This window comes from Rhinatrema bivittatum, chromosome 5 (assembly GCF_901001135.1).
Source record: "Rhinatrema bivittatum chromosome 5, aRhiBiv1.1, whole genome shotgun sequence".
Classification (NCBI taxonomy): domain Eukaryota; kingdom Metazoa; phylum Chordata; class Amphibia; order Gymnophiona; family Rhinatrematidae; genus Rhinatrema; species Rhinatrema bivittatum.
This window is the reverse complement of record NC_042619.1, coordinates 134,292,315-134,317,673: the sequence shown is the minus strand read 5'-3', so window position 1 is coordinate 134,317,673 and position 25,359 is coordinate 134,292,315. Positions and strand designations below refer to the sequence as shown.

Genomic DNA, 25,359 nt, shown 5'->3' with positions numbered 1-25,359 from the left:
TAGTTTCTGCCCATGATACTGCCTGGGCTCTGGTAGAATGGGCCTTGACCTGTAGAGGTGGTGGCTTGCCAGCTTCTACGTAGGCCGCCTTGATGACTTCCTTGATCCAGCGGGTGATGGTTGCCCGTGAGGCCGTTTCCCCTTGTCTCTTTCCGCTGTGAAGGACGAAAAGGTGGTCCGTTTTTCGTACGGGCTCGGAGTTCTGAAGGAACTAAAAAATGAAATTTCAGACCTATTAGTAAAAATTTGTAACTTATCATTAAAATCATCCATTGTACCTGAAGACTGGAGGATAGCAAATGTAACCCCAATATTTAAAAAGGGCTCCAGGGGTGATCCGGGAAACTACAGACCGGTTAGCCTCACTTCAGTGCCAGGAAAAATAGTGGAAAGTGTTCTAAACATCAAAATCACAGAACATATAGAAAGACATGGTTTAATGGAACAAAGTCAGCATGGCTTTACCCAAGGCAAGTCTTGCCTCACAAATCTGCTTCACTTTTTTGAAGGAGTTAATAAACATGTGGATAAAGGTGAACCGGTAGATATAGTATACTTGGATTTTCAGAAGGCGTTTGACAAAGTTCCTCATGAGAGGCTTCTAGGAAAAGTAAAAAGTCATGGGATAGGTGGCGATGTCCTTTCGTGGATTGCAAACTGGCTAAAAGACAGGAAACAGAGAGTAGGATTAAATGGACAATTTTCTCAGTGGAAGGGAGTGGACAGTGGAGTGCCTCAGGGATCTGTATTGGGACCCTTACTTTTCAATATATTTATAAATGATCCGGAAAGAAATACGACGAGCGAGATAATCAAATTTGCAGATGACACAAAATTGTTCAGAGTAGTTAAATCACAAGCAGATTGTGATAAATTGCAGGAAGACCTTGTGAGACTGGAAAATTGGGCATCCAAATGGCAGATGAAATTTAATGTGGATAAGTGCAAGGTAATGCATATAGGGAAAAATAACCCATGCTATAATTACACAATGTTGGGTTCCATATTAGGTGCTACAACCCAAGAAAGAGATCTAGGTGTCATAGTGGATAACACATTGAAATTGTCGGTTCAGTGTGCTGCGGCAGTCAAAAAAGCAAACAGAATGTTGGGAATTATTAGAAAGGGAATGGTGAATAAAACGGAAAATGTCATAATGCCTCTGTATCGCTCCATGGTGAGACCGCACCTTGAATACTGTGTACAGTTCTGGTCGCCGCATCTCAAAAAAGATATAATTGCGATGGAGAAGGTACAGAGAAGGGCTACCAAAATGATAAGGGGAATGGAACAGCTTCCCTACGAGGAAAGACTACAGAGGTTAGGACTTTTCAGCTTGGAGAAGAGACGACTGAGGGGGGATATGATAGAGGTGTTTAAAATCATGAGAGGTCTAGAACGGGTAGATGTTAATCGGTATTTACTCTTTCGGATAGTAGAAAGACTAGGGGGCACTCCATGAAGTTAGCATGGGGCACATTTAAAACTAATCGGAGAAAGTTCTTTTTTACTCAACGCACAATTAAACTCTGGAATTTGTTACCAAGGGATGTGGTCAGTGCAGTTAGTATAGCTGTGTTTAAAAAAGGATTGGATAAGTTCTTGGAGGAGAAGTCCATTACCTGCTATTAAGTTCACTTAGAGAATAGCCACTGACATTAGCAATGGTAACATGGAATAGACTTAGTGTTTGGGTACTTGCCAGGTTCTTATGGCCTGGATTGGCCACTGTTGGAAACAGGGTGCTGGGCTTGATGGACCCTTGGTCTGACCCAGTATGGCATTTTCTTATGTTCTTATGACATTTCCAGGTATCTGGATAGGAGTCTGCCAATGTTGAGGTGGCGGAGACTACGGGCTTCTTCCGAATTCTTCCGGCCATCCGTCGTTGGTAGCGAGATTGTCTGGTTAAGGTGGAAGTGTAAGACCACTTTGGAGAGGAAGGAGGGGACCGTGCGTAGTTGGATGGACCCCGGGGTGAGCCCGCGGAACGGCTCACGGCAGGACAGTGCTTGTAGTTCCGATATGCGGCAGGCTGAACACACCGCCAGCAAAAACACCGTCTTCAAGGTTAACAGGCGAAGGGACAGGCCTCGTAGGGGTCTGAAGGCGGTTCCCGCTAGGAAGTCCAAAACGAGATTGAGATTCCACAGAGGTACCGGCCACTTTAGTGGTGGGCGAAAGTGTTTGACTCCTTTCAGGAAGCGTGACACGTCCGGGTGTGAGGCTATGCTGTCTCTCTCGCTCTTGGAGCCGTAGCATGACAGGGCAGCCACCTGTACCTTGATGGAGTTGAGGGACAGGCCCTTCTGTAGTCCGTTCTGTAAGAATTCCAGGATCACGGGAACTGTGAATGAACGTGGTTTGATGTTGTGGTCTTTGCACCAGGCTTCAAATACTCTCCAGATCCTTATGTATGTTAGTGATGTGGAGAACTTGCGTGCTCGGAGGAGGGTGTCGATTACCATCCCTCAGTACCCGCTCTCTCTCAGACGGGCCCTCTCAATGGCCAGACCGTAAGAGAGAATTGAGCTGGGTCTTCGTGGAGAATCGGACCTTGTTGTAGCAGGTCCCTGTGTGGGGGCAGGGGTAGGGGGTTCCCCGCCAGCAGTCTTCTCATGTCTGCGTATCAGGGTCTTCTTGGCCAGTCCAGAGCCACCAGAAGAACTAATCCCTTGTGTAAGCATATCTTGTGAATGATTGCGCCCAGTAGGGGCCACAGCGGGAAGGCGTATAGTAGAGTCCCCGGGGGCCAAGGCTGTACCAGGGCATCGATCCCTTGGGACTGTGGATCCCGCCTGTGGCTGAAGTACCTGGATACTTGGGCGTTGGATCTGTTTGCCAGAAGGTCCATGTCCGGTGTCCCCCACCGATCCACTATTATCTTGAGGTGACAGCCTCCATTCTCCTGGGTCTAGACTTTCCCTGCTGAGGAAGTCTGCCGTGATGTTGTCTTTCCCGGCGATGTGGATGGCAGAGATCTCCTGGAGGTTTGCTTCCACCCACGCCATCAGGGGGGTCTATTTCTAGGGACACCTGTTGGCTTCTGGTTCCCCCCTGCTGGTTGATGTTGGCCACTGTCGAGGCGTTGTCCAACATTACTCTGACCACTTTGTTTCGAAGTCTGTGGACGAACCGCATGCAGGCTAGTCTGACTGCTCGCTCTTCTAGTAGGTTGATGTTCCATCCCGCCTCTTCTGCGTTCCACTACCCTTGGGAGGTTAGCTCCTCGCAGTGTGCTCCCCATCTTCGTAGATTGGAATCTGTGGTGAGTAGAGTCCAGGTTGGGGAGGATAGTTTTGATCCCCAGCTCATGTGGCTGGCCTGAGCCACCACCGTAGCTGGGTCCGAACTCTGCCCGGGAGTGATAGACATACGGTGTAGTTCTGGGACCGTGGGCTCCACCGTGATAGGAGTGAGCGCTGTAGGGGCCTCATGTGGGCTCGCGCCCATGGCACAACTTCCAGTGTGGATGCCATCAGCCCGAGTACTTGCAGGTAATCCCATGCTGCAGGACGAGGATCGTCCAGCAAGGTTTGTAGTTGGTTCCACAATTTTGATCTCCTTGTGGGGGTCAGGCTGACCTTGTCCTCTTTGGTGTCAAATCGGACTCCTAGGTATTCCAGCGACTGTGAGGGCTGTAGGGAACTTTTGTTTGTGTTGACTACCCATCCTAGGCTTTCCAGTAGAGTTATGACTCTGCTGGTTGTTTGGTGGCTTTCCTCCGGTGACTTTGCTCTGATCAGCCAATCGTCCAGGTAGGGGTGAACAAGGATTCCTTCCTTCCTCAGTGTTGCCGCCACCACCATTACCTTGGTGAACGTCCAGGGTGCTGTGGCTAACCCGAAGGGTAGTGCCCGGAACTGGTAGTGACTGTTCAGGACTTTGAAGCGTAGGTATCGCTGATGTTCCTGATGAATGGGGATGTGCAGATAGGCCTCCGAAAGATCCAGGAATGTGAGAAACTCTCCTGGTTGTATCGCCCTTATAACGGATCGCAGGGTTTCCATGCGGAAGCGAGGGATCCTGAGGTGGCGGTTGACCGACTTGAGATCCAGGATGGGCCTAAATGTTCCCTCTTTCTTGGGAACGATAAAATAAATGGAATAATGGCCCGAATTTATTTCCTGTGGAGGTACTGGGGTTATGGCCTCGAGTGCCAGTAGCCTGGACAGTGTAGCTTCCACTGCCGCCCTCTTGGAGGGGGTGTGGCAGGGGGACTCCACGTACTTGTCCGAAGGGGTTCGTAGGAAATCTAGGTAGTACCCCTCCCGAATGATGGCTAGGACCCACTTGTCCGAGGTTCTCTCGACCCATCTGTGGTAGAATAGGGCTAATCTGCCCCCTATGGCTTCTTCCCTTGGATGGGTCGGCTGAATCTCATTGTGTGGTGCGGCTGGGGCCCGTACCCGAGCTGGCTCCCCTCTTGTTGTGCTTGGTCCGAAAGGACTGGTTCCTGCCCGTAGGGCGGGGCGCTTGATAGTTGTTCCTGTAAGGATTGAAGTGCTGCGAACATCTGCCCCTGGAGGACCTGGGGAAGGGACGCTGATTTCTCTTTGTCTTATCTTCCGGCAGTCACGGCAATGGGGACTTGCCCCATTTGTCGGCCAGTTTCTCTAGTTCACTGCCGAACAGGAGGGATCCTTTGAAGGGCATCCTTGTGAGGCGCATTTTGGAAGATGCATCGGCCGACCAGCTTCGGAGCCAGAGTTGTCTCCTGGCAGCCACCGCAGAGGACACTCCTCTGGCCGCTGTGCACACTAGGTTGGAGGCAGCGTCCGCTAGGAATGATACCGCTGGTTCCATGTCTTCTCCCGGGGTGTTGTTCCTGGTTTGTGATAGGCAGGCATGTGTCACCATGGTACAGCAGGCCACAATTTATAGAGACATAGCGGCGACGTCAAATGATTGTTTGAGGATGGACTCCAGACGTCGGTCATGTGCATCTTTGAGCGCAGCTCCTCCCTCCACTGGGATAGTGGTGCGCCTAGAGACCACGCAGACCATAGCATCCACTCTTGGGCATGCAAGAAGATCTTTGGTTGCTGGGTCCAGGGGGTACAGGGCCGCCAAGGCTCGTCCCCCTTTGAATGTGGACTCCGGAGCATTCCATTCCAAGTCAATCAGCTGTTGTGCTGCCTGTAACAGAGGGAAATGGCGAGAAATCTGTCGAAGGCCCTCCAGCAGGAGGTTCATTTCGGTTCCCCCGAAGTACCTGGGCTCGGGATAGCGAGCTCCATCAGACATTGATTGACCAGGTCCGGGAGCTCGTCCTTTGTGAAGAAGTGTCTCATGGTTCGGTGAGGCTCTGTCCCCGGGGGGGAGCTCCCCTTCTACTAGGGGTTCGGCTTCTTCCTCAGAGGTGTCCGAGTCCCCGTAGGTGGGGCTTCTGGGTAATGGGAGCCTGTGCCTAGGTCTTGAGGGGCCTGGAGCATGTGGGTCCTCCGGTGGAGCATGTGGCTGGACAGCCAGAGGTTCAGTTTGCATTTGAACAAAGATGTGAATCCCCTTGAAGAACTCCACCCATGATATGGACGCTGGATCAAAGCAGAGGGGCGCTGGTTCCTTGGGGTCCCCGTCTGTTGGGGGTGGGGGGGTCCTCCTGGCTAGGTCTGGGGTGCCCCCTGAGGAGCTGGAACTCGGCCCTGGGTGGGACTGGCCCTGAGCTGGATCTTCCAGAGCCTCTTCGCACTGCGTGCACAGGGTGTTGGCTTCCTCGCTTTGTGCGGCTCTGATGTGGCATGCTGGGCAGAGGCCTTGCGCTTTAATTTCTGTTCCTGGGGGTGCCATGGTTGTCGGCGCGTAAATCTTATGCGCTCCGGTGCGCTTAGATTGAGCGTGTAAGTTGTGCGCGCGGCTGTGCCGTAGATATGCGCTCGGCTATGTGCGTGCAAGTTATGCGCGCAAGGATTTATGTGCGCGTAAGTCTATGCGCACAAGTGCTTTGTGCGCCTGGCTCGGAGATGTGCGCTCGGAGGCGAACGGCGCAGCGAGTAGGCCAAGATGGCGAAGGCGAGCACACGGCAATATGGCGACCCCCTCGGAGAGTCTCCACGTGGGCAGACTCTTGGAATAGCCGGGGCCTGGCCGTGCTAGGGCGGATCAACCCGGTGGCACTGGTCCCAGTCGGTGACCTGTGCTCGTCCTCGACCCTTGGAGACCGGATTCGAGTAGAAGATTTCTACCTTACCTTGTCTTCGGCGCTTCCCGGTTTCGTCCCGGGCGGTCTCCGGCTGCGGGGGGAAAGGGCAAATACCTTCACTGCTGTGCTCGAGGGTGCACCCGCTGCCTCTCAGCCGCGCCCGAAGGATCGGGGGCTAGGTCCTCGCCGCGATTCAGCCGCCAGACCGAGGCTCAACTCCGAGGGACCACGGAAATCACCTCGGGAATCTCAACTGGGGGAGGGACCCGAGGGTATCACCGCAGGAGAGCGGGGCTCATCTTCAGGTAGGTTTTCTTCTTTCAATTTTGGGTTTTCTTCTTTAAATTTGATCTAATGCTTGAGAGCGTGCAGTTAGTCCCTAACTGCTATGGAGATGGAAAATACTGAAGAGCTGCACTTCCTGCAGGGGTATATGTACTAGGGGCTGAAGTCAGATTGAAATCTGATCTGTCTCCAACTGCTAGCAGGAGTACACTATACCCATTGGTCCTGAGTCCATCTGCTACACGCTGGGAAAACTCTGTTAAACATCGAAACTTTGTAAACCGTTGTGATGGCGAAACCGAACAACGGTATATAAAACTCGCCAAATAAATAAATAAATAAATAAAATCTACTTTCAACAAAGCAGCTGTCTGTGCTTTTGAAAAAGACTACAATTCATTCTTACAAAGCAGGGGAAAACCATAAAAAATCTCAACATGCTTCCAGCTAGCAATTTCAACTAATTTTCAGCTTTTTAAAAATATTTTGTTTTTGACCTATTTTTTTAGATTTTATTGGTCATTTGCTTTAATTATGCCTCCTTGCATATATTTTTTAACCAAGTATCCTTTATACCCCAGGGAATTATGTGCCCACAGAAGTTACTGTACAGTTTGTAACAGCTTGCTTAATCATGCTAATTTGCATGATTCCCTGATCTTTCTTTCTCAGGCAACTTCAGAACAGAGGAGGATTGGCAGGGAGGTCAGCAGTGGGTGATAAAGTTGATGAGAGACTGGCAAGGCAGTTGAAATGGGACAGAGACTGGCAGATTTTATTTTATTTAGCATTTTTATAGACCGATATTCGTTGGGAACATCATACATTTTTTCATATAACATTAATGCAGCATAACATTGCTTTACAGGGAACGTGTAAGTACATGTGGTATTTGGAACATCGATTAAAAGTAACATTGGATTGGAAGTTCCTAGTGAGAAGAGGCAGGATCTATATACAGACAACCAACAAGGACTGAATTATTTAGTCTGGGTGGGCAGGTGGGCTTGGTGTGACTTGCTCATTGCGGCGGTTGCTATCCAAACTAACAGGCCGATACAGTACAGTGCGCTCCATTTAAAATGGGCCGGCGGCTGTCGGGCCGAAAACCGGACGCTCAATTTTGCCGGCGTCCGGTTTCCGAGCCCGTGGCTGTCAGCCGGCTCGAGAACCGACGCCGGCAAAATTGAGCGTCGGCTGTCAAACCCGCTGACAGCCTCCGCTCCTGTCCAAAAAGAGGCGCTAGGGATGCGCTAGTGTCCCTAGCGCCTCTTTTTACCGCCGGGCCTAATTTAAATAAATTTTTTTTACTGTATCGCATGCACAGGAGAGTGTCCTGTGCGCGCGCCGGGAGAGCAGGCACTCGCCCGCTCTCCCGCGTTTTTTACTGTATCGGCCCGTAATTGGGATAGATATTTCACTTGGAACTGCATCTAACACTGCTATCTCATTAATGGTGGGGGTGGAAGGGAAATAAAACCAAAAGGTTACTAAGAGCCAAGAGTAACATAAGTATGAGGAAAAAAAAAAGTGCAAAACTTGCTGGGCAGACTGGATGGACCTTTTGGTCTTCTTCTGCCGTCATTTCTATGTTTCTATCTACAGAGGAAGGGGGAGGGAACCACTGTTGGTACAGAATGACGGAAAAAACACTAGACAGAGATTAGACAAAAAATGCTTATAAATGTATAAAAATAAAAGCAATTAATTTTGTATAATTTGTTTCTGATCTGTACATAGTTTTTATTTTTTTTTGCACAATTACCCAAGATGTGAATCCTGGCTAAACTGGAAATGCATCAACATGGCTTCTGCAAAGCCATATCTCCTAGTCTGTTAAATTTATCTGAGTGTATCAAAAGGCAAATTAATAAAGTGTATCTACAATCAATATATTATATTTGGATATTCAGCAAGTTTTTGATAGAATATCTCAGCAAATGTTCTTCTTGAAACTGAGTCATCATGGAAGCAGAGAAAACATTCACTCATTAACGGAATATGTCTAAAGGATGCATTTTCACCAGTTGAATATATTATTAATTTTTATTTAGAGAGTCTGCCTTTTCTTGACACTACAAAGCAGATGACATTCAAGTACTGTATGTATTTCCCCATCCCCAGTGGGCTTACAATCTAGGGGGTCTTATTTTCTAGGCTTTTTTTCCCCATAGACACAGAATGGGAAGCCCAAAGGAGCAAAATAACAAATAGTATTAAGCATTAAGGTAGTATTACGAAATTGAAAATAAAACAAATGTCATGTTGCCATTATACAATTTATGGCGCGTCCACATGTTGCAAACTGTAGAATTCTAGTTATCTAGGGCAAATTAAAAAAAACAGCACAACCAAAAATTCTATAGGTTGCAAAGGAGACGATCAAGGGGAGCTATATAATTAAAGACATCTAAATCAGGAAAGCTGTAGAGAACATATAGGTCCCCAAATATTCTGGTGCCCAGCTTAACAAGGCATGCCCAAATTTCCTGCTGAAGAGCTAAACGTACGAACGATTCTGAATTTACTTTATGTTGTGTTCACAGGAAAAAGGAAAAAAAAAAACAACAACCCTGCCGGGCACTTTCCGAGAGGCCCCTAGCAATAAAATCACTTAATTTCCTAGAGTCACAACATGCTCGACATTTAAAGCTATAAAAGGCAAACACGAACGATTTTAAACAGAGTTCAGGGTCTTACAGTTTTACGTCTCCCTGTGAGAAGACCGGTAACTTGCAACCACAATATCACGCTCACATACAATTTTCCTTCCGGTCCCTCTATTCTCCTCTAGGTCTCACTCACCCACCGCTGTGATCTGCCACACTAGACGCCACCAGCCCAACGCGTCCTCAGGAGAGAACTACACTTCCCACAATGCCTGAGGCAGCCAACGGACCCCGGCAAGAGTCAAACTTTCCGCCGTCCTTCGGTATGTTTTTGGGGAATGGAAAATCCCTTTTGTTTTTACAACGCTTATATTAAAACATAGCTCCAAAGCTCTATCAATCTTCATAAATGTTCTTAATTATGTGAACAGTTGCTGTTAAAAGATATTAGTTGTTAAACAACCGCGGCACAGCAAAAACAGACTCCGCTTTCCCTAATTCGTGCCAATACGTCAGGGAAGTAACGTATTGGCACAGGCGCAGAGTCTGACGCTAGCTGCCATCTTGCAGCGAGCGACTTCCTCGTCAGTTGGTAGGAGGGGTTTGGGGAGGGAAAGCCGAGAGCGAAAGGAATTCCCCGCACGCAGAGGGAGCTCGAGATACACGCAGTGCGCGCGTGCGTGCGAGCGGCACAGCTCTAGGTGCCTCGTCCCTCTTTCACTGACACAAACAAACGGCGCGTGAGCTGGAGGGGAGAGGGGTGAGTGAGACGGGCCTGCCGGCAGCGGAATGAATTAAACGCAAAGAAAGGATCGACTGCGAGGAGCTGCAGTGGCGAGCGTGGGGTGGGGACCCGTAGCCGCCGGGCCCCGAGCGCCGCCCGGCGGAGAGGCAGAAGTCTCCGGCGCAAGTGACGGTTAGACCAGAGTTAAACCAACTGAGGAAGAGGTGGGGAGGAGGGAGCGCGCGAGCCCCCGGTTGGGAGCCGCAGCATGCCGTCCGTCCCGCTGCCGCCCAAAGAGAGCAACCTCTTCAAACGAATCCTGGTGAGTGTCCCATGCCCACTACCGGCCTGAGAGGTGGGGGGCCTTGGCCCTCTTCAGAGGGGAGGCGGAGGCACGGCACATAGTCTAGCTCTTCGCCTTTTGAAGGAGTCACAAGCCGGTTTTTTTTACCTGCCCGCCCGCCCGCCGCGGCCTGCAAGGCCTGGGCTCCCTCTTTCCTCTCTTTGTTTGCGGCGTTGTTGCGGCCTGGAGCTCTGCCGGGTGGGGCGATCGCTGCTGACGGTCCCGCAGCCCTGTGACCGTATGGTGTTTCGGCAGCGATCAAATGTGCCTGCAGAAGTTATTTTGGAGTTCACCATACATTTGTCAAGGTTGGCAGAAGATTGCTAAAAAGTATTTCATTTAAACCATCTTCTTTTACCTTGTATTTGGCTGCGGCAGTTTTGGGGGGATTACAGACTTCCCATCTATTTACTTGTCTATAAAGACTTTAGCAACCCGGACAGCAGTTGAACGTGATGCTCACCAGTCGCAGCGCACGCTTTCAGTGGCTGTGATTTGTTCTTGCTAGAGATACGCATGATAAGATTAGGTTGGTGTTGTCTGTCTCTGTTTAATTTGTTAATAATAATTGTTAGGTTTAAAAACTAATTCTTTTTATTATTTTGTTTGCATTTTAAAGCATGGTTATAGTAGCTTGCTTTTTAACGTATTAGTTTTACCACTACTCTACTTTTACTTTTGTGCTATAAATAAATGACTAATTTTAGCACTGATTATTCTTAGTTGTAGATAGGCTTTCACAGTAGTAGCTTTCTGGTAGTACGTTTTCTGTTTTTAATTGTTACAATATTTACAGGTAATTTTATAAGTTATAATATGGTTGACAAATGTCATATAATGTCTCTCTTTTTTTTTCAAAGTCTAGTTAAATATGTTGCCAAAAGATTGCATTATAAACGTTCCTGGAATGATCTGTGTGAATTGCATCTTCTGACTGGTTACCATAGCAGACCCCAATCTGCAAAGAAATGTCCATTATGAGCTAGATATAATAAATGATTTTTTGCTTGGGGCCAAACGTACTTATGTCAGCTTGTTTCTTGTTAAAAGAAACAAAATACACATAATAGAAACATTGGTTTCCTCACTCATTCCCCAGTATAGGGCCTAATTCATAAAGGGCCTTTCCCATAAACACAGAATGGGAGAAAAGTCTTTGTGAATCAGGCCCATAATCTGCCTATAACTATGAGCTCTGCTGTTTGTGTTCATTACCTGTCTTGTCTTGTTCTATATGTTTTACATATTTAAATTAGCAAATAGACTTATACAAATATAATGACTGAAAGAATACCCAGCAGGTTCTTTTGCCTCCTACCTTTCACTTTGTAACTCTTTATTGCTGGAAACAGCACTGATGATTTAATCCAAACTACAGTTTACTCTTAACTTAGTGTAAGCCCCTTCAAAAATGATGGGGGAGGAAAAAGGCATTTACATGAGCGTCCCTTTTCTCAGCAGTTGAAAATATGTGCACAGTAACAGCACATGTCCCTTTCTCAGGAGACAAATATACACTCAGGCCAATGCATTAAGACTTGAGCAAAAAAAGGACGATCATATTGAGTGCCCGTTTTTCTAATGCATGTGCATCCATATCCCCTATGCACCCAATGCAATATTTAAATGAGAAAGTGGAGCGGCATCCAAAAAGGCGCGCTAACGAGAATTGTGCATTTCTGATGCTCAGAAGTTTATTGCATCAAATGCACAGATGTCTAAATTGTGAGATTCCTAACAAAGTGCATCATTTACATGAAATTGCAGAAATCTGCAATGCATGTTGTTTACCAAAAGGTAAGCCATCACCCACAATTTTTTTTTTAAGGTGTCCTTTAGTTAATCATCATGCTCTGCTCCACCACTCCCTATATCCATTTTTTTCATTTTTTGTTTACCCTCAAATAACTAATTCTTTTACTAATCTCTCTAAAAAAAAAAAAAAAAGCTCTAACCCTACCCTACAAGGGGCACATTTATTGCAATGCATAGGATTTAATTCTTTGTTTCCCATGAGCCTTTGACTACGAGTAAACTTTACTTCTCCAGAGCTGGAGTTAATTTTCTGGTGTAAAAAAATGTGCATTGGGCACCCAGTCTTTGGGCGCACTTTCTTACATTGGGCAATAATAGCTAATCTCTTCATTTACATGAAATTTAAATACTATGGGTGCTATTTGGTACACATTTGTTAGGGAACGTGTTTCAGATGCGCTAATCTCCTTGCTGCATCAGATGCTGCTATTGCACACTGAAACCTACATTCACTGTTAGTGAAACTGTGTGCTACATTGGGTGCAGCTTATTACATTGGCCTGACTGTGAGGCTGCGTATACCCATCTGTGAGTAAAACCATATACTAGAATGGGCGCCCCTCATTACATCGGCTTCCCTGTGAGGCTGCATGCACATTCTTTCAGCTTGGAAAATTGTGGACTGTAAAACATGCATGCTTTTATTTGTACTGAGGCTGGGCAATCTTCAGAAGTCAATTTTATGCACAGAAACACATTTTTACTCCCATGAACTATATCTTTGTGTAGATGAGAAAATCATTTTTGCTATGTTTTATTTTTTTTTTATGACTTTATTTTCCAGTAGAGACAGGCATATAATTTATGTTCATCGTCACAAATAAATGTAAATAAATACATCTGTTGAGGGCAACGTGCCCATACACATGTTTATTTATTTAAATATAGGCCAGGATTCATCATTCCGTGCAGAATGATGAACCCTGCACTACAGGGGGGGAGGGTGGGCGAAGCAGGGGGCGGTCGGGCGATAGCCTGCAGCCGGCCATACCGCAGCAGGCGAAACCGCACCTCCATGGTGCTGACATGTGAAACATTGCTCATTACAGTTCATGGTGGAAATAAAAAAAAAAAAAAAAATAAAGGCCCAGTATTATTTTTATTGTTAAGAATGACACAAGGGAAAGATAAGTACTCTGACTGAACAGAAATTGCATAAATAAATCCATACCAAAACAGCACCTATTTTCGGCACTCACAGTAACCACCTTACCTAAGAAAAGGCAACACTGAAAATATTACACCAGGCCTTAAGACACCAATATACCTCCTATTAAGAAAACAGACCAAGCCAGGCTGCTATAGAGCCCTTCACAGAAACTACATGCCAGCAGAATACCTCACCTCAGTCATATGGGCAGACCCTCACCAAACAAACAGGCCATACAGTAAAAACCGCGGGAGAGCCGGTGTTCCGAGGCGAGCGCCTGCTCTCCCGATGTGCACCCAGGCCACTCTCGTGGGTGCGCGATCAAGTATTTAAATGAGGTCCTACGGTAAAAGGAGGCACTAGGGACACTAGCGCGTCCCTAGCGCCTCCTTTTTGACAGAAGCGGCGGCTGTCAGCTGGTTTGGCAGCCGATGCTCAATTTTACTGGTGCCGGTTCTCGAACCCGCTGTTAGCCACGGGTTCGGAAAACGGACGCCGGCTAAATTGAGCGTCCGTCTTCCAACCCGCGGGCAGAATTAAACTTTTTTTTTAATTTTAGTTTTTTTTTTTTTAATTTTGGGGCCTCGTGACTTAATATCGCTATGATATTAAGTCGGAGGATGTACAGAAAAACAGTTTTTTCTGCTTTTCTGTACACTTTCCCTGTGCAGGCTGAAATTAACTTCTGCCTTTGGGCAGGTGTTAATTTCTGAAAGTGAAATGTGCGGCTTCGCTGCACATTTTACTTTCTGTATCGCACGGGAATAAGTAATAGGCTCATCAACATGCATTTGCATGCTGCGGGCGCTAATAGTTTCGGGGGGGGGTTGGCCACGCGTTTTCGACGCGTTATTACATAAGGGGTAATAATACACGTCAAATGCGCGGCCAAACTGGGGCTAAAGGTGCCCTCGGCTGAGCACACCATACTGAATCGTCCCTTAAGAATAAAGAGACCATAAAACATAAATAGAAACATGCAGACAAAAACTGAACTCGAAACCGCAACAAGCCAGAGTCTAGGTATGCAGTGTAACAAAGGAAAAAGAGAAACATCACCAGTCCTCAAAACAGATCAAGAAATATAAAATCAATAGTAAAACCATACTAACAAAAAGAACAGATTCTTTCAAAACAGCTGATGAATGGAATATTCAATAATTAAAAACTCATATAAAAAATTTCTAGGTACAATAAAATATTTTAAAATAGTAGACACAAAGACCCAATAATTAAAAATGATAAAATGCTTTGCTCTGCATACCTGGGAATGTTTGATATCCAGGTGCCCTGAGATTGTTTTGAATTAGCAGCAGGAAGAGGGATGGTTTGCTTGCAACTTTCTCCGCTCTGTCACACGTATACAAATGCTCTCTCACTTACATAGGCTCTCAATCGCTCACATGCAGGCTGATACAGTAAAGTCTGCGGGAGAGCGGGCGAATACCCGCTCTCCCAGCGCGCGCGATTCAGTATTTAAATTAGGCCCGGTGGTAAAAATGGGCAAAAGGAGGCGCTAGGGACACTAGCGCGTCCCTAGCGCCTCCTTTTTGACAGGAGCGGCGGCTGTCAGCGGGTTTGACAGCCGACGCTGAATTTTGCCAGCGTTGGTTCTCGAGCCCGCTGACAGCCACGGGCTCGGAAACCGGAAGCCGGCAAAATTGAGCGTCCGGTTTTCGGGCCGAATTCAAATTTTTTTTTTTACTCTTCGGGATCTCCGACTTGATATCGTCATGATATTAAGTCGGAGGGTGCACAGAAAAGCAGTTTTTACTGCTTTTCTGTGCACTTTCCTGGTGCCGGAAGAAATTAGCGCCGACCTTTGGGTTGGCGCTAATTTCTGAAAGTAAAATGTGTGGCTTGGCTGCACATTTTACTTTCTGTATCCCGCGCGCATACCTAATAGGGCCATCAGCATGCATTTGCATGTTGAGGGTGCTATTAGGTGCCGCGGGTTGGACGTGCGTTTTCCTCCCCTTACTGAATAAGGGGTAAGGGAAAACGCGCGTCCAAGAGCAGGCTAACAGTGCGGAGCGCACTGTACTGTATAGGCCTGTTATATAGGCTCTTAATCACACACATACATGCTATCTTTTCACACTTACACGGCTTGCAATCACACTTACTCACGGTTTTTACTGTCTTTTTCTCACACACTCATTCACTCACACACATGCGCTCTCTCTTTCTCTCACTTATACATGAGCTCTCAATTGCTTACTCACATGCTCTCACCTATGCCAGTCTCTATCACAGACACACATGCTCACTTTTATTTATACACATGGGCTCTTAATCATACATGCACATGATCTCTCTCACACAAATAGGCTTTCAATCACACACTCACACAGGATCTTAAACACACATGCTTGCTCATTCTCTCTCTCTCTCTCCATCTACCAAACTAGCGGCAGCAGCAGCCTCCTACACTTTCAGCCCTAATGGCAGCAGCAGCAGCTTCCTACACTTTCAGCCCTCATGGCCTCGGGAAAGGAGTCCCATCAGCCACCAGGGCTGACGCTGCTCCTCTTTTGCGCCGCGCTGCTCATTCTTCATGCTGTGCCTCTCTTCTCTTCTTTGAGCCGATGCTGCCTGAACTAGCATGGTCTCTTCTTCCCACGTGTGACTGCTGCACACCACTTCCTCTTGCGGGTGGGGTGGGGGGGTAAGGCGGGAAGAAGAGACCATGCTGGTGCCGCTGACTCCAGCTCTCCTGCTGTGTTCCCCCAGGCTATCAGCATTTTATGCCTGGGTGAAGGACCTGTTTTGCTTGGGCAGGGCGAGCAGCAGGGGACCGGGAAGTGTGGCGACCCACTGGTTGAGAACTCCTGGTTTAGAGCAGCAGGCTGCGAAACAAGGAAGCCAGGGTTCAGATCCTATTGATACTCCTTGTGATCTCGAGCAGGTTTGTGCACACTCCATCGCCTCAGATACAAACTTAGTGGATCATTTACTAAGCATTTTTCCCCATAGACACAGAATGGGAAAAAACCTTTAGTAAATTAGGCTCCTTAGATCAGTAGTTTTCAACCAGTGTGTCGCCAAGAACACGCAGGTGTGTCGCCACACTTCCTGGTCCCCCGCTGACCCAGCTGCTCCCCGGTCCTCCTCCACCCGGGCTTAAAATGCTGTCAGCCCGGGCGGAACTCTGCAGAACAGCTGGAGTCAGCGGCACCGGCATGGTCTCTTCTTCGCCTCGCCCCCCCCCCCCCCATGTGTGTGTGTGTGAGATATCATGTATGTGAATGATTGAGAGCCTGTATATGCGAAAGAGAGTATGTCTGTGATTGAGAGCCTGCCTGTGAGAGAGCGAGCATGAATGTAAGTTTACGATTGGGAACCTGTATGTGTAAATTTGTGATTGAAATAGTATGTGTGTATGATTGAGATTCTTTGTGTGTGTGAGAGATCATGTGTATGTATGATTAAGAGCCTGTGTGTATAAGTAAGAGAGAGAGAGCATGTGTGTCTGTGTATGATTGAGAGCTGGTTTAGGTGAGGGAGTATGTGATTGAGAGCCTGTGTGTAAATGAGAGAGAGAGAGCATGTTTGTAAGCATGTGAATGAGATTCTGTGTGTGAGAGAAGAAGACAGCATGTATGTGTGTGATTGAAAGCCTTTGTGTGTAAGCGTGAAAAGATAGATAGCATGTGTGTAAATGTAACTAAGAGCCTATATAAGTGAGAGAAAAAGCATGTGTATATGTGAGTGACTGAGAGCATGTGTATATAGGTGTGTAATTGAGAGCCAGTGTGAGAGAGAGTGCTGGTATGTGACTGAGAGAGTGGAGAAAGTTCCAAGCAAACCACCCCTCCTCCTGCTAATTCAAAACAATCTCAGGACACCTGGATATCAAATGTTTCCAGGTATGCAGAGCAAAAAAATTTTTGGTATCCTTATTTTTCATTACTGGGTCTTTGTGTTTGCTATTTTGAAATATTTTATTGGTAACTAGAAATTTTTTATATGAGTTTTTAATTGGATATTCCACTTATCAGCTGTTTCAAAATAATTTGTAGTTTTTGTTAGTACGGTTTTACTGCTACTGATTTTATATTTCTTGATTTGTTTTATAAGGATGGGTGATGTTTCTTTTTTCCTTTATTACACTGCATACAGAGACTCTGGCTTGTTGCAGTTTCCAATTCAGTTTTTTCTGCATGCTTCTAGTTATGCATTTTGGTCTCTCTATTCTTTGTTAGGTGAGGGTCAGCACATGTGATTTAGGTGAGGTTTTCTGCTGGCATGCAGTTTGTGTAGGGCTCTATAGCAGCCTGACTTGGTCCGTTTTCCTAATAGGAGATGTATTGGTGTCTTAAGGCCTGGTGTAATATTTCAGTGTTGCCTTTTGTTAGGTAAGGTGGTTACTGTTTAAGTGCTGGAAATTGGTGCTGTTTTGTTGTGGGATGTTTACTATTAATGCAATTTCTGTTCAGATAGAATATGTATCTTTTCCTTGTGTCATTTTAAACAATAAAAATAATTACCGGACCTTTACTTTTTATTTCCACCGTGAATTGTAATGAGCAGTGTGTCACACGTGCGCGTGGCCTGTCAGGTGTGTCAGGATGGGAAAAAGGTTGAGAACCACTGCCTTAGATTGTAAGCCCTCTGGAGATAGGGAAATTCTTATAGTACCTGAAGATAATCCGGTTTGAAGTGTCAAGAAAGATGGAATGTAAATAAAATAATAAGGGAATGCAACTCTAGAAACATAGTCTCAGACTTAAGTTAGTTCAGTACAAAGGTGATGGCTATGATTTATTGTTTGCTTTTATTTTTGTTTATAGAATGAGACTTGTTTTCATTTTCTTGGCACAGAGCTACCCTTTCCCCCTATAGCCTTAACTTGGATAGGGGTACATTTTAGTCCTTTGTCATGATATAGTTCAGAGGTTCTCAGCTAGGGCTACAAGTAGGTTTGTTTTTCAGGCCATCTTTGATAAATAGTCATCTGATATAGTTAGTTACATGTGGTATAAGACAGACTAATTGCACTCTTAAAACCAATCCAGTCTTTGCCCCTTGATACCTGGAGTTGAAAATCCTTCCTCTTAGAAAAGAAAAATGCTAGAATTTTAGCCTGCCAACCCACTTTATCTCTGTGATAATCAGGAAGGAAAAAACACTGACTTTTTAGTCACTTCTGTATAGTGAATTTTCTTTTTTTGATTCTGAGTTTCTTTTTGTTCTATCTGGGTTTTCAGCTCAGTCTGAAACAGGGCTGGGATCTGGTACCAGGACCCTTGAGTTGCAACTGTCAATTATTTTCCCTTTGTTTTATGTCCCATCTCAACTTTTAGTCCTATCATTGAAGCAACAGTCCTCAGTTGGTGACCATGCACCAGGGTTCCTTCTGGAACCTTGCAGTCATCCTGCAATCATGGGCTCTAAATCTGGCTACTTGGTGTTAACATTGGGTGATAACTATAATGCCCTCCCTCCATCCTGGAGACACTGAATACTGTCTTCTAGGCATCCTGTCCTAGCTAATCTGGGGAGCAAATGATTTTAGCTTGGAATCAAACCCAGGTTCTTCTGCAGGGGTGCTTCACTGAGCCACCAGGCCTTCCCCCAAAAATTCCTTTCTAATCTGAAATCAATTTAAGTTGGGTAATACAAATTTGATCATAAACTTTGTACTGAAGAATCTAATCTCCTCTGCAGCAGTCATGTTGGACAAGTCTCTGCCACTGCTACTCCTTATGATCTTGGGCCAGTCACTTCACCCTCCGTTGCCGCAGGTACACAAAACTTATATTCGGGCTGATACAGTAAAAATCACGGGAAAGCGGGTGAGCGCCCGCTCTCCCGGCATGCGCACAGGACACTCTCCTGTGCGCGCGATACAGTAAATACATTTATTTAAATTAGGCCCGTCAGTAAAAAGAGGCGCTAGGGACACTAGTGCGTCCCTAGCGCTTCTTTTTGGACAGGAGCGGCGGCTGTCAGTGGGTTTGACAGCCAATGCTCAATTTTGCCGGCATCTGTTCTCGAGCGTCCGGTTTTCAAGCCGCAGGCTTTTTTACTTTTTTAAACTTTCGGGACCTCCGACTTAATATCGCCATGATATTAAGTCGGAGGGTGCACAGAAAAGCAGTTTTTACTGCTTTTCTGAGCACTTTCCCGGTGCCCGGAGAAATTAGCGCTTACCTTTTGGGTAGGTGCTAATTTCTGAAAGTAAAATGTGCAGCTTGGCTGCACATTTTACTTACTGAATCGCGCGGGAATATCTAATAGGGCCATCAACATGCTTGTTGATGGCCCTATTAGGTATTCCTAATTGGACGCACTAGCTTTACCCCTTACTGTATCGGCCTGATTGTGAGCCCTTTGGGGGCAAGGAAATACCTACAATTAAGTTACTAGGTAATACATTTAAAACTAATAGAAAATATATTTTTATTCAGCACATAACTAAGCTCTGGAATTCGTTGCCAGAGGATGTGATGAAAGCTATTTATGTAGCTGTATTTTAAAAAAGGTTTGGACAAGTTCCTGGAGGAAAAGTCCATTAATCTTTATTAAGATAGAGTGGCAGAAATCCACTGCTTATTCTTGGGATAAGCAGTGTGGAATCTGTCTACCCCTTGGAATCCTGCCTTGAATTTGTGACCTGGCTTGGCCACTGTTAGAAACAGGTACTGACCTTGATGGACCTTTGGCCAGACCCAGTATGGCAGTTCTTATGTATTATGTACAATAACTGCATGGAATCTGTTTTGACTTGTCTGAAAAGTGGAATATATTGTTCAACATAGATATTAGGCCATTTTAAAATTTTAATTTAGCTTTGGAGCAAGAGCTTTCATTTGTTTATACTGCATTTGTCAGTGAGTTTGTGAATGGTGACTCCACAATGATCCTGGCTGAAATTTAATTTGATGAGGAAAATTTGGCGCATTGGTGTAAAAGTGATTTTCGAGTTGGGTGAGAACAGGCTTTCAGAGTTCCTATAGTCATGAACTTTGGGTTTTTTGAACTGTACCTTTGACTGGTTGTTCAGCCTGAATGTCTTGATAGAAGGATGTTGAAGAGTGACTTTGAATTTGTATATTCCCTTCAGGGTTTTATGTTTAATATATAGAGTGCTAAATCTGATTGGTTATGTTTACCTGGTCCTTAAAGATTCAGCCATGTTTACTAAAATCCATAGAAGAGAACCTGTTTGGTTTTTTAGATAGCAGAGAATACCTGACCAGGAATCTGACCATGCTTCTGGAAATCTTTCCCAGGGGAGTTCAAATTTCAAACCTGCACTGCCCACTTTGGTAGCAAGAATTCATCTCTAGGGTCCTTCGTTTTCAATTTAGATCAATTTTTACCCATAAAATCCAAGATTTTTTCCAAAAGTGATAATTTTATTTTAAACTGATATTCACCCTAATTTTAGACTGATTAAAAAGCTGCTCTGCAGATTTTCAAGGCCTCCAACCACTGCTGGAAATCAGCATGGGCCAAAGCGCATGTTGTGTTCGTCTCTCCCCCTCAAGTGAAAGCCTTCACCCTCCAGTGCCACCTATGCCGTGTTTCAAGTCCTGCATCCTCACAACCCAAACAGCCAAAGTACCTGTTTGCTGCAAATGCATTTGAAAGAGGTCCTGTCTACCAGAAGCACTTCCTGGCAAGCTTTCTGGCCCTGCACAAAAGCAGAAGTGCAGTGCTGCAGAATGTGGGAACCTTGGTAAGCATGCTGCTGAATGAGAGAGGAAATGTCTGAGCTACCATCAGTACGGATGAATACTGTTTCAGTGCATTGACTTGGGGTGGGGGTGGGGGGGGGGGGCAGAGGGAGATTCTTGGCAGGGTGGGGGGAGAGGGACATACCAGGTATGGGAAGCTGGTGCTGTTGAATGGGTGGATGAGAGAATCTGCTTATTTCTTAGCATCCAGTCAGATGAATCCAGAACAAGTGGGTTATGCACCTTTACCAGCAGATGGAGACTGAGCAAGTTGATGTCACAGTATATATACCCCTATAGTGACATCAGCCTGCCAGTATTCTCAGTCTCCAGCAGATGGTGGACGTACATCTCCCTACTGGGGATTGCTTCAATTTGAAAAAGGAGAAATAAGGAAAATAAATTTGTCCCGCTTTCCTACGGTGATACTAAAAGGTCCCTCCCCCAGTTGAAAATTCCTGAAGTGATTTCTGTGTTCACTCAGATGAGTGCCTTGGTCTGGTAGCTGGTTTTTCATCCGGCGTGCACTTAGCTGTTAAGCAGCTGAAAGGCAGCGTGTGCAGGAAGCCGAGCGTGGCGGTGACGGCATGTGCTCCCTCCCCCCCCCCCCCCCCCCCCCCCCGTTGCAGGAAACCATCTCTGTACTCAGCCAGGTAAGGCTGAGCTCAGTCAAGTTTAAAAAAAGTAAAAAATAAAAAAAATAGAGACAGGAGGGGGGGGAGGGGGGGTTGGTGAAGGGCTTCTTCCTTCCCCTGGTCTCCTTGCTCAGCGTGCTGTTCTGACATTCTTGTGTGTTGCTCTGTGGGAGGTCGAGGGACATGGGCAGCCTGGCCGGTTGAGGAGCCTTTGTGTGCTAGGCTCCACTCTGAGGCTTTTCACTGCGCACCGCATAGTGGGCCTCAATGGTGTTTCACACACTTTCTTTGGGCTGCAGGATTGTCTATTCGTTGTGTGTCCAACTAAGCGTCCAAGTCGTGTGTCTGGTTTTTGGACGCTTAGGCAGGCCTAGTACTCTGTGTCCTCAAGTTAAGTAGTGTCTTAAGTGGCCATCTGCATACCTGTGTGCACAAGTTGAGCGTTGCTGTGCACTTCATTTTTTTATGGTGCCTATCTAGGGATACATAAGTCTTGTCCACCTAGGCATTGGGAGGCCTAGGTTGCATGCCTAGAATTTTAGGGTGCCTAAAAAAAAAAAGCTAAATGCATGCCTCCAGCCACTGATGGTCCCAATGGCGCCTTTATCTAAGAAACCTAAATGCCTTTCTCTTTGCACTGTCTGTCATATTTGGACATCTCAACTAGGAGTGCTCACTGACTTGTTCCCGCACTGTTTGGAGACTCAGGGAGAATTATCTTCCTCTGATTTCACTAAGCCTGGTTCTTCCAGCCGGATGTAGGTCTGGGTAAAGATGTTTCAGGCGGGGTGCCTGATTTTAGAACTCTCCTAACTGGTTCTTCAGCAAGGGAAGGCAACTCAATGAGTACACCTCAGGTACTTCCTGATCTGGATACTTCTACATTTTCATGGGTAGAATTTTTCCAGGGATTGCAATCCTTTCTTCAGGCATAGTCCTCAGTTCCGTCCAATAGTCGCAGGGGCAAACCTTGCCTGGACCTACTGTTAAGTGCTAGAGTTCTCCTAGAGCAACAGCGGGACTGCCCAATAGAGATCCTGATGGTACGGATGATGATGCCGATTCTGTCTCTCGAGGACTGTGAAATTCCTCCAGGATTATAATCGTATAGTTCTATGTTACGGTTCTTCCATAGAGATGAGCTTCTGGCGCTGATTTCCCAGACCTTGAAAATGCTGGGAGTACCTGGGGCAGATTCGATGTCTGAGCCAAAGAAAAATACCATTTTGATTTCTCTGTGTAAAGTCTCTTGTTTTTTTCCTGTGATGGAGGCTATTCCAGAATTGCTTGTTCTTGAGTGGGGCACCCCAGAGGCTAATTTCAAAGAAGGTCTGGTTTTGGAAGGCCTGTACCTTCTGGATCCGGTGGTGAGAGAGCATTTACCTTTTTCGAAGGTGGATGCACTTGTATGTGCAGTCTCCAAGCGGACGACTATCCCCATAGAAGGAGAGCGACCTTGAAGGATGTACGCAGTAGGAAGATTGAAACTATCCTTAAGCAGGCATTTGACACAGTGGCAATGACTTTGCAAATAGCTTCTATTTCTTCCCTGGTGGCTCACTCTTATTTACTTCTCTTTCAAGAGGTTGATGACTCAGGGGTGAATTCCAGGGCAGTTATGGAGCCAGCGGCTGCCTTCTTGTTAGATGCAGGCTGCGATTTGGTCTGCACTTCAGCCAGAGGGGTGGCTTCGGTAATAGTGGCCAGGCATCAGTTATGGCTGAGAAATTGGTTGGCTGATGCAACCTCCAAGGCTGACCTCATGAAACTGCTCTTTAAAGGCTTGCTCTTGTTTGGGAGCTAGTTGGAGAAACTAGCCAGTAAGTGGGACGAATCACCGGTTCCTCGATTTACTGGAGGTTAAGAAGCAGACAACTTGCTCTTTTAGAATGAGAGGTCTGCTAGGGGATCCAAGCTTTTTCAACCCCACAAAGGAGTGACCTTTCATCCCACACAGCCCAGAAGGGGTGAGGGCTCCAGTAGTGGATCCTCCTGAGCCTTCCAGTGAAGGTTTGCCGACCCACCCCCGGGAACAGGAGATAGGGGGATGCCTCTCACTCTTCTATCTGAGGTGGGTCGAGATTACATCGGATCAGTGGGTCCTGGAGGGTAATAGGAGAAAGTTATGCGTTGGAGTTTCACAGTATTCTTTGGGATGTGTTTACAGTCTCTCCCTGCCACTCCCTGAGAAGATATAACAATACTAAGGGCAATTTAAAGTACAACTCCCTATATCACTGTATCAGCATATAACAAAAATAGAGAGACATTTAACATCAATATAATATTTTATTAATATAGAAAAAACCCCCTTTCTATAACCCTACATAGACAAATTAAAACTAAGCTAGCACATTCATCCACATACAACACAATAAAAACATTGCATGAAGTTTGAAAAATTAATGCATAAATGTTTCTTTCATATTAGTATAATTATACATCCAATTTTATAAGTACAAATATGCAGAAATCATACATATGATAATTCAACAATTTTAGAATCCATCTGTAATAGGTCTGACAAAAGATATCTTCGTTTCGCCTCTGTTATCTTGAGGCTTCCTCAGGGACTATTTTAATAGCGTTATACTTGCAGTCATGCACTGCAAAAAATAACAAAGTCATTATAAATCTTAATGGGTAATATATCATAATGTATTAACTCACACCTGAATGTTCCAATCTCGCATCAACATAATATTTCCCACCAATATATTAAAAAATCCTTTTTTAATTAACGTTTTATAATGGAAATTTTTAATAAATGTAATCAATCAACTCATACACTGAACTGGCCATATGGAGCTCCTACCATCTACCTGGACAAACCCTGTCACTATGCACAACTTACTAAACGACTTCCCTGAGAAGAAGCAGGCAGTGGAGGATATTGGCAAGGCTTCTCAGTCTGAGGGCTGTGATTCTGGTGCCCACTTCTCAAGAAAATACGGGGCAATATTCAATTTATTTTGTTGTGCCCAAGAAAGAGGGATTCTTTCATTTCATCCTGGATCTCAAAGGTATCAACTGTCATCTGCGGTTGACACATTTTTGTAGAGAGACCTTGCGCTCTGTGATAATGGCCGTGCAGGGGGGGGGAATTTCTGACCTCTTTGGACCTGTCTGAAGCATATCTTCAATTTTCCATTCAATTAGACCAACAGCGCTTCTGCGGTTTGAAGTTCCAGGATGCCATTATCAATTTGGGGGACTGCCTTTTGGCCTGGCTACTGCTCCCAGGGCCTTTTTCAAGGTACTGGTGGTAATTGTAGCAGAATTAAGAGAGGATGGGATCCTAGTACACCCATATTTGAACGACTGGCTGATTTGAGCCAGGTTGCTGGAAGAGAGCTGCCTGGTGATCCGCAAGGTGATCTCCTTGTTGTAGGAGCTTGGCTGGATGGTGAATCTCCAAGAGCAGTCTTGAGCCTGCTCAGTTTTAATAACTTGGGGGTTCATTTTGACACGAAGCAGGACAATGTTTTCCAGCTGGAAGCTCGTATTCAAAAGTTGGTGGCATAACTACGTCTGTTAATGAGCACTCTGTGCCCGACCGTATGGTCCTACCTGCAGGTACTTGCTTTAATGGTGGCAACCTTGGAAGTGGTATAGTAGGCGTGAGCGCATATGCATACTCTTCAGCGCTTCCTGTTTTGGTGGAACCCGCACTCTGAACTATTTCATTTGGCTCCACCTGCCAAAGGAGGTCTCCTCCCAACTGCAGTGTGGCTACAACTAGATCATCTAAGGAAGGGAATTTCCCTGGCAGCACCAGGCTGGCTAGTACTGATGACAAATGCCTCCATGGTTAGGGATAGCGCAATGGCGCTGGGATACAGAAGAGTCTCTCTGGAACATTAATCGTTTGGAAGCCAAGGCAGTCTGGTTTGCAGTTTGACTACAGGCTGCAGGGTTGAGCAGTCTGGATTATGTTGGACAACGCAATGACACTGGCTTATATAAATTGG

The 25,359-nt window shown here is 45.9% G+C and overlaps 2 protein-coding genes across 7 annotated transcripts in view; one reads left to right on the top strand and one right to left on the bottom strand.

The window, feature by feature from the left end:
- MTRF1 (mitochondrial translation release factor 1) overlaps positions 1-9,606 on the bottom strand; it is a 107,059-nt gene extending 97,453 nt beyond the window's left edge. Inside the window, exon 1 of one of the 6 annotated variants that reach the window (XM_029602958.1) lies at positions 9,233-9,606. The gene's annotated coding sequence lies outside the window, so the exon portion shown is untranslated. Of the gene's footprint in view, positions 1-9,127 lie in introns of all 6 variants that reach the window. The other 5 variants (XM_029602959.1, XM_029602956.1, XM_029602961.1 and 2 more) reach the window with 5 other exon arrangements.
- Positions 9,607-9,698: 92 nt separating this feature from the next.
- The window catches only part of NAA16 (N(alpha)-acetyltransferase 16, NatA auxiliary subunit), a 468,335-nt gene continuing 452,674 nt past the window's right edge, over positions 9,699-25,359 (top strand). Inside the window, 1 exon segment of the mRNA XM_029602955.1 lies at positions 9,699-10,082. Coding sequence (XP_029458815.1) covers positions 10,029-10,082 — 54 coding nt within the window. The 5' untranslated portion in view covers positions 9,699-10,028.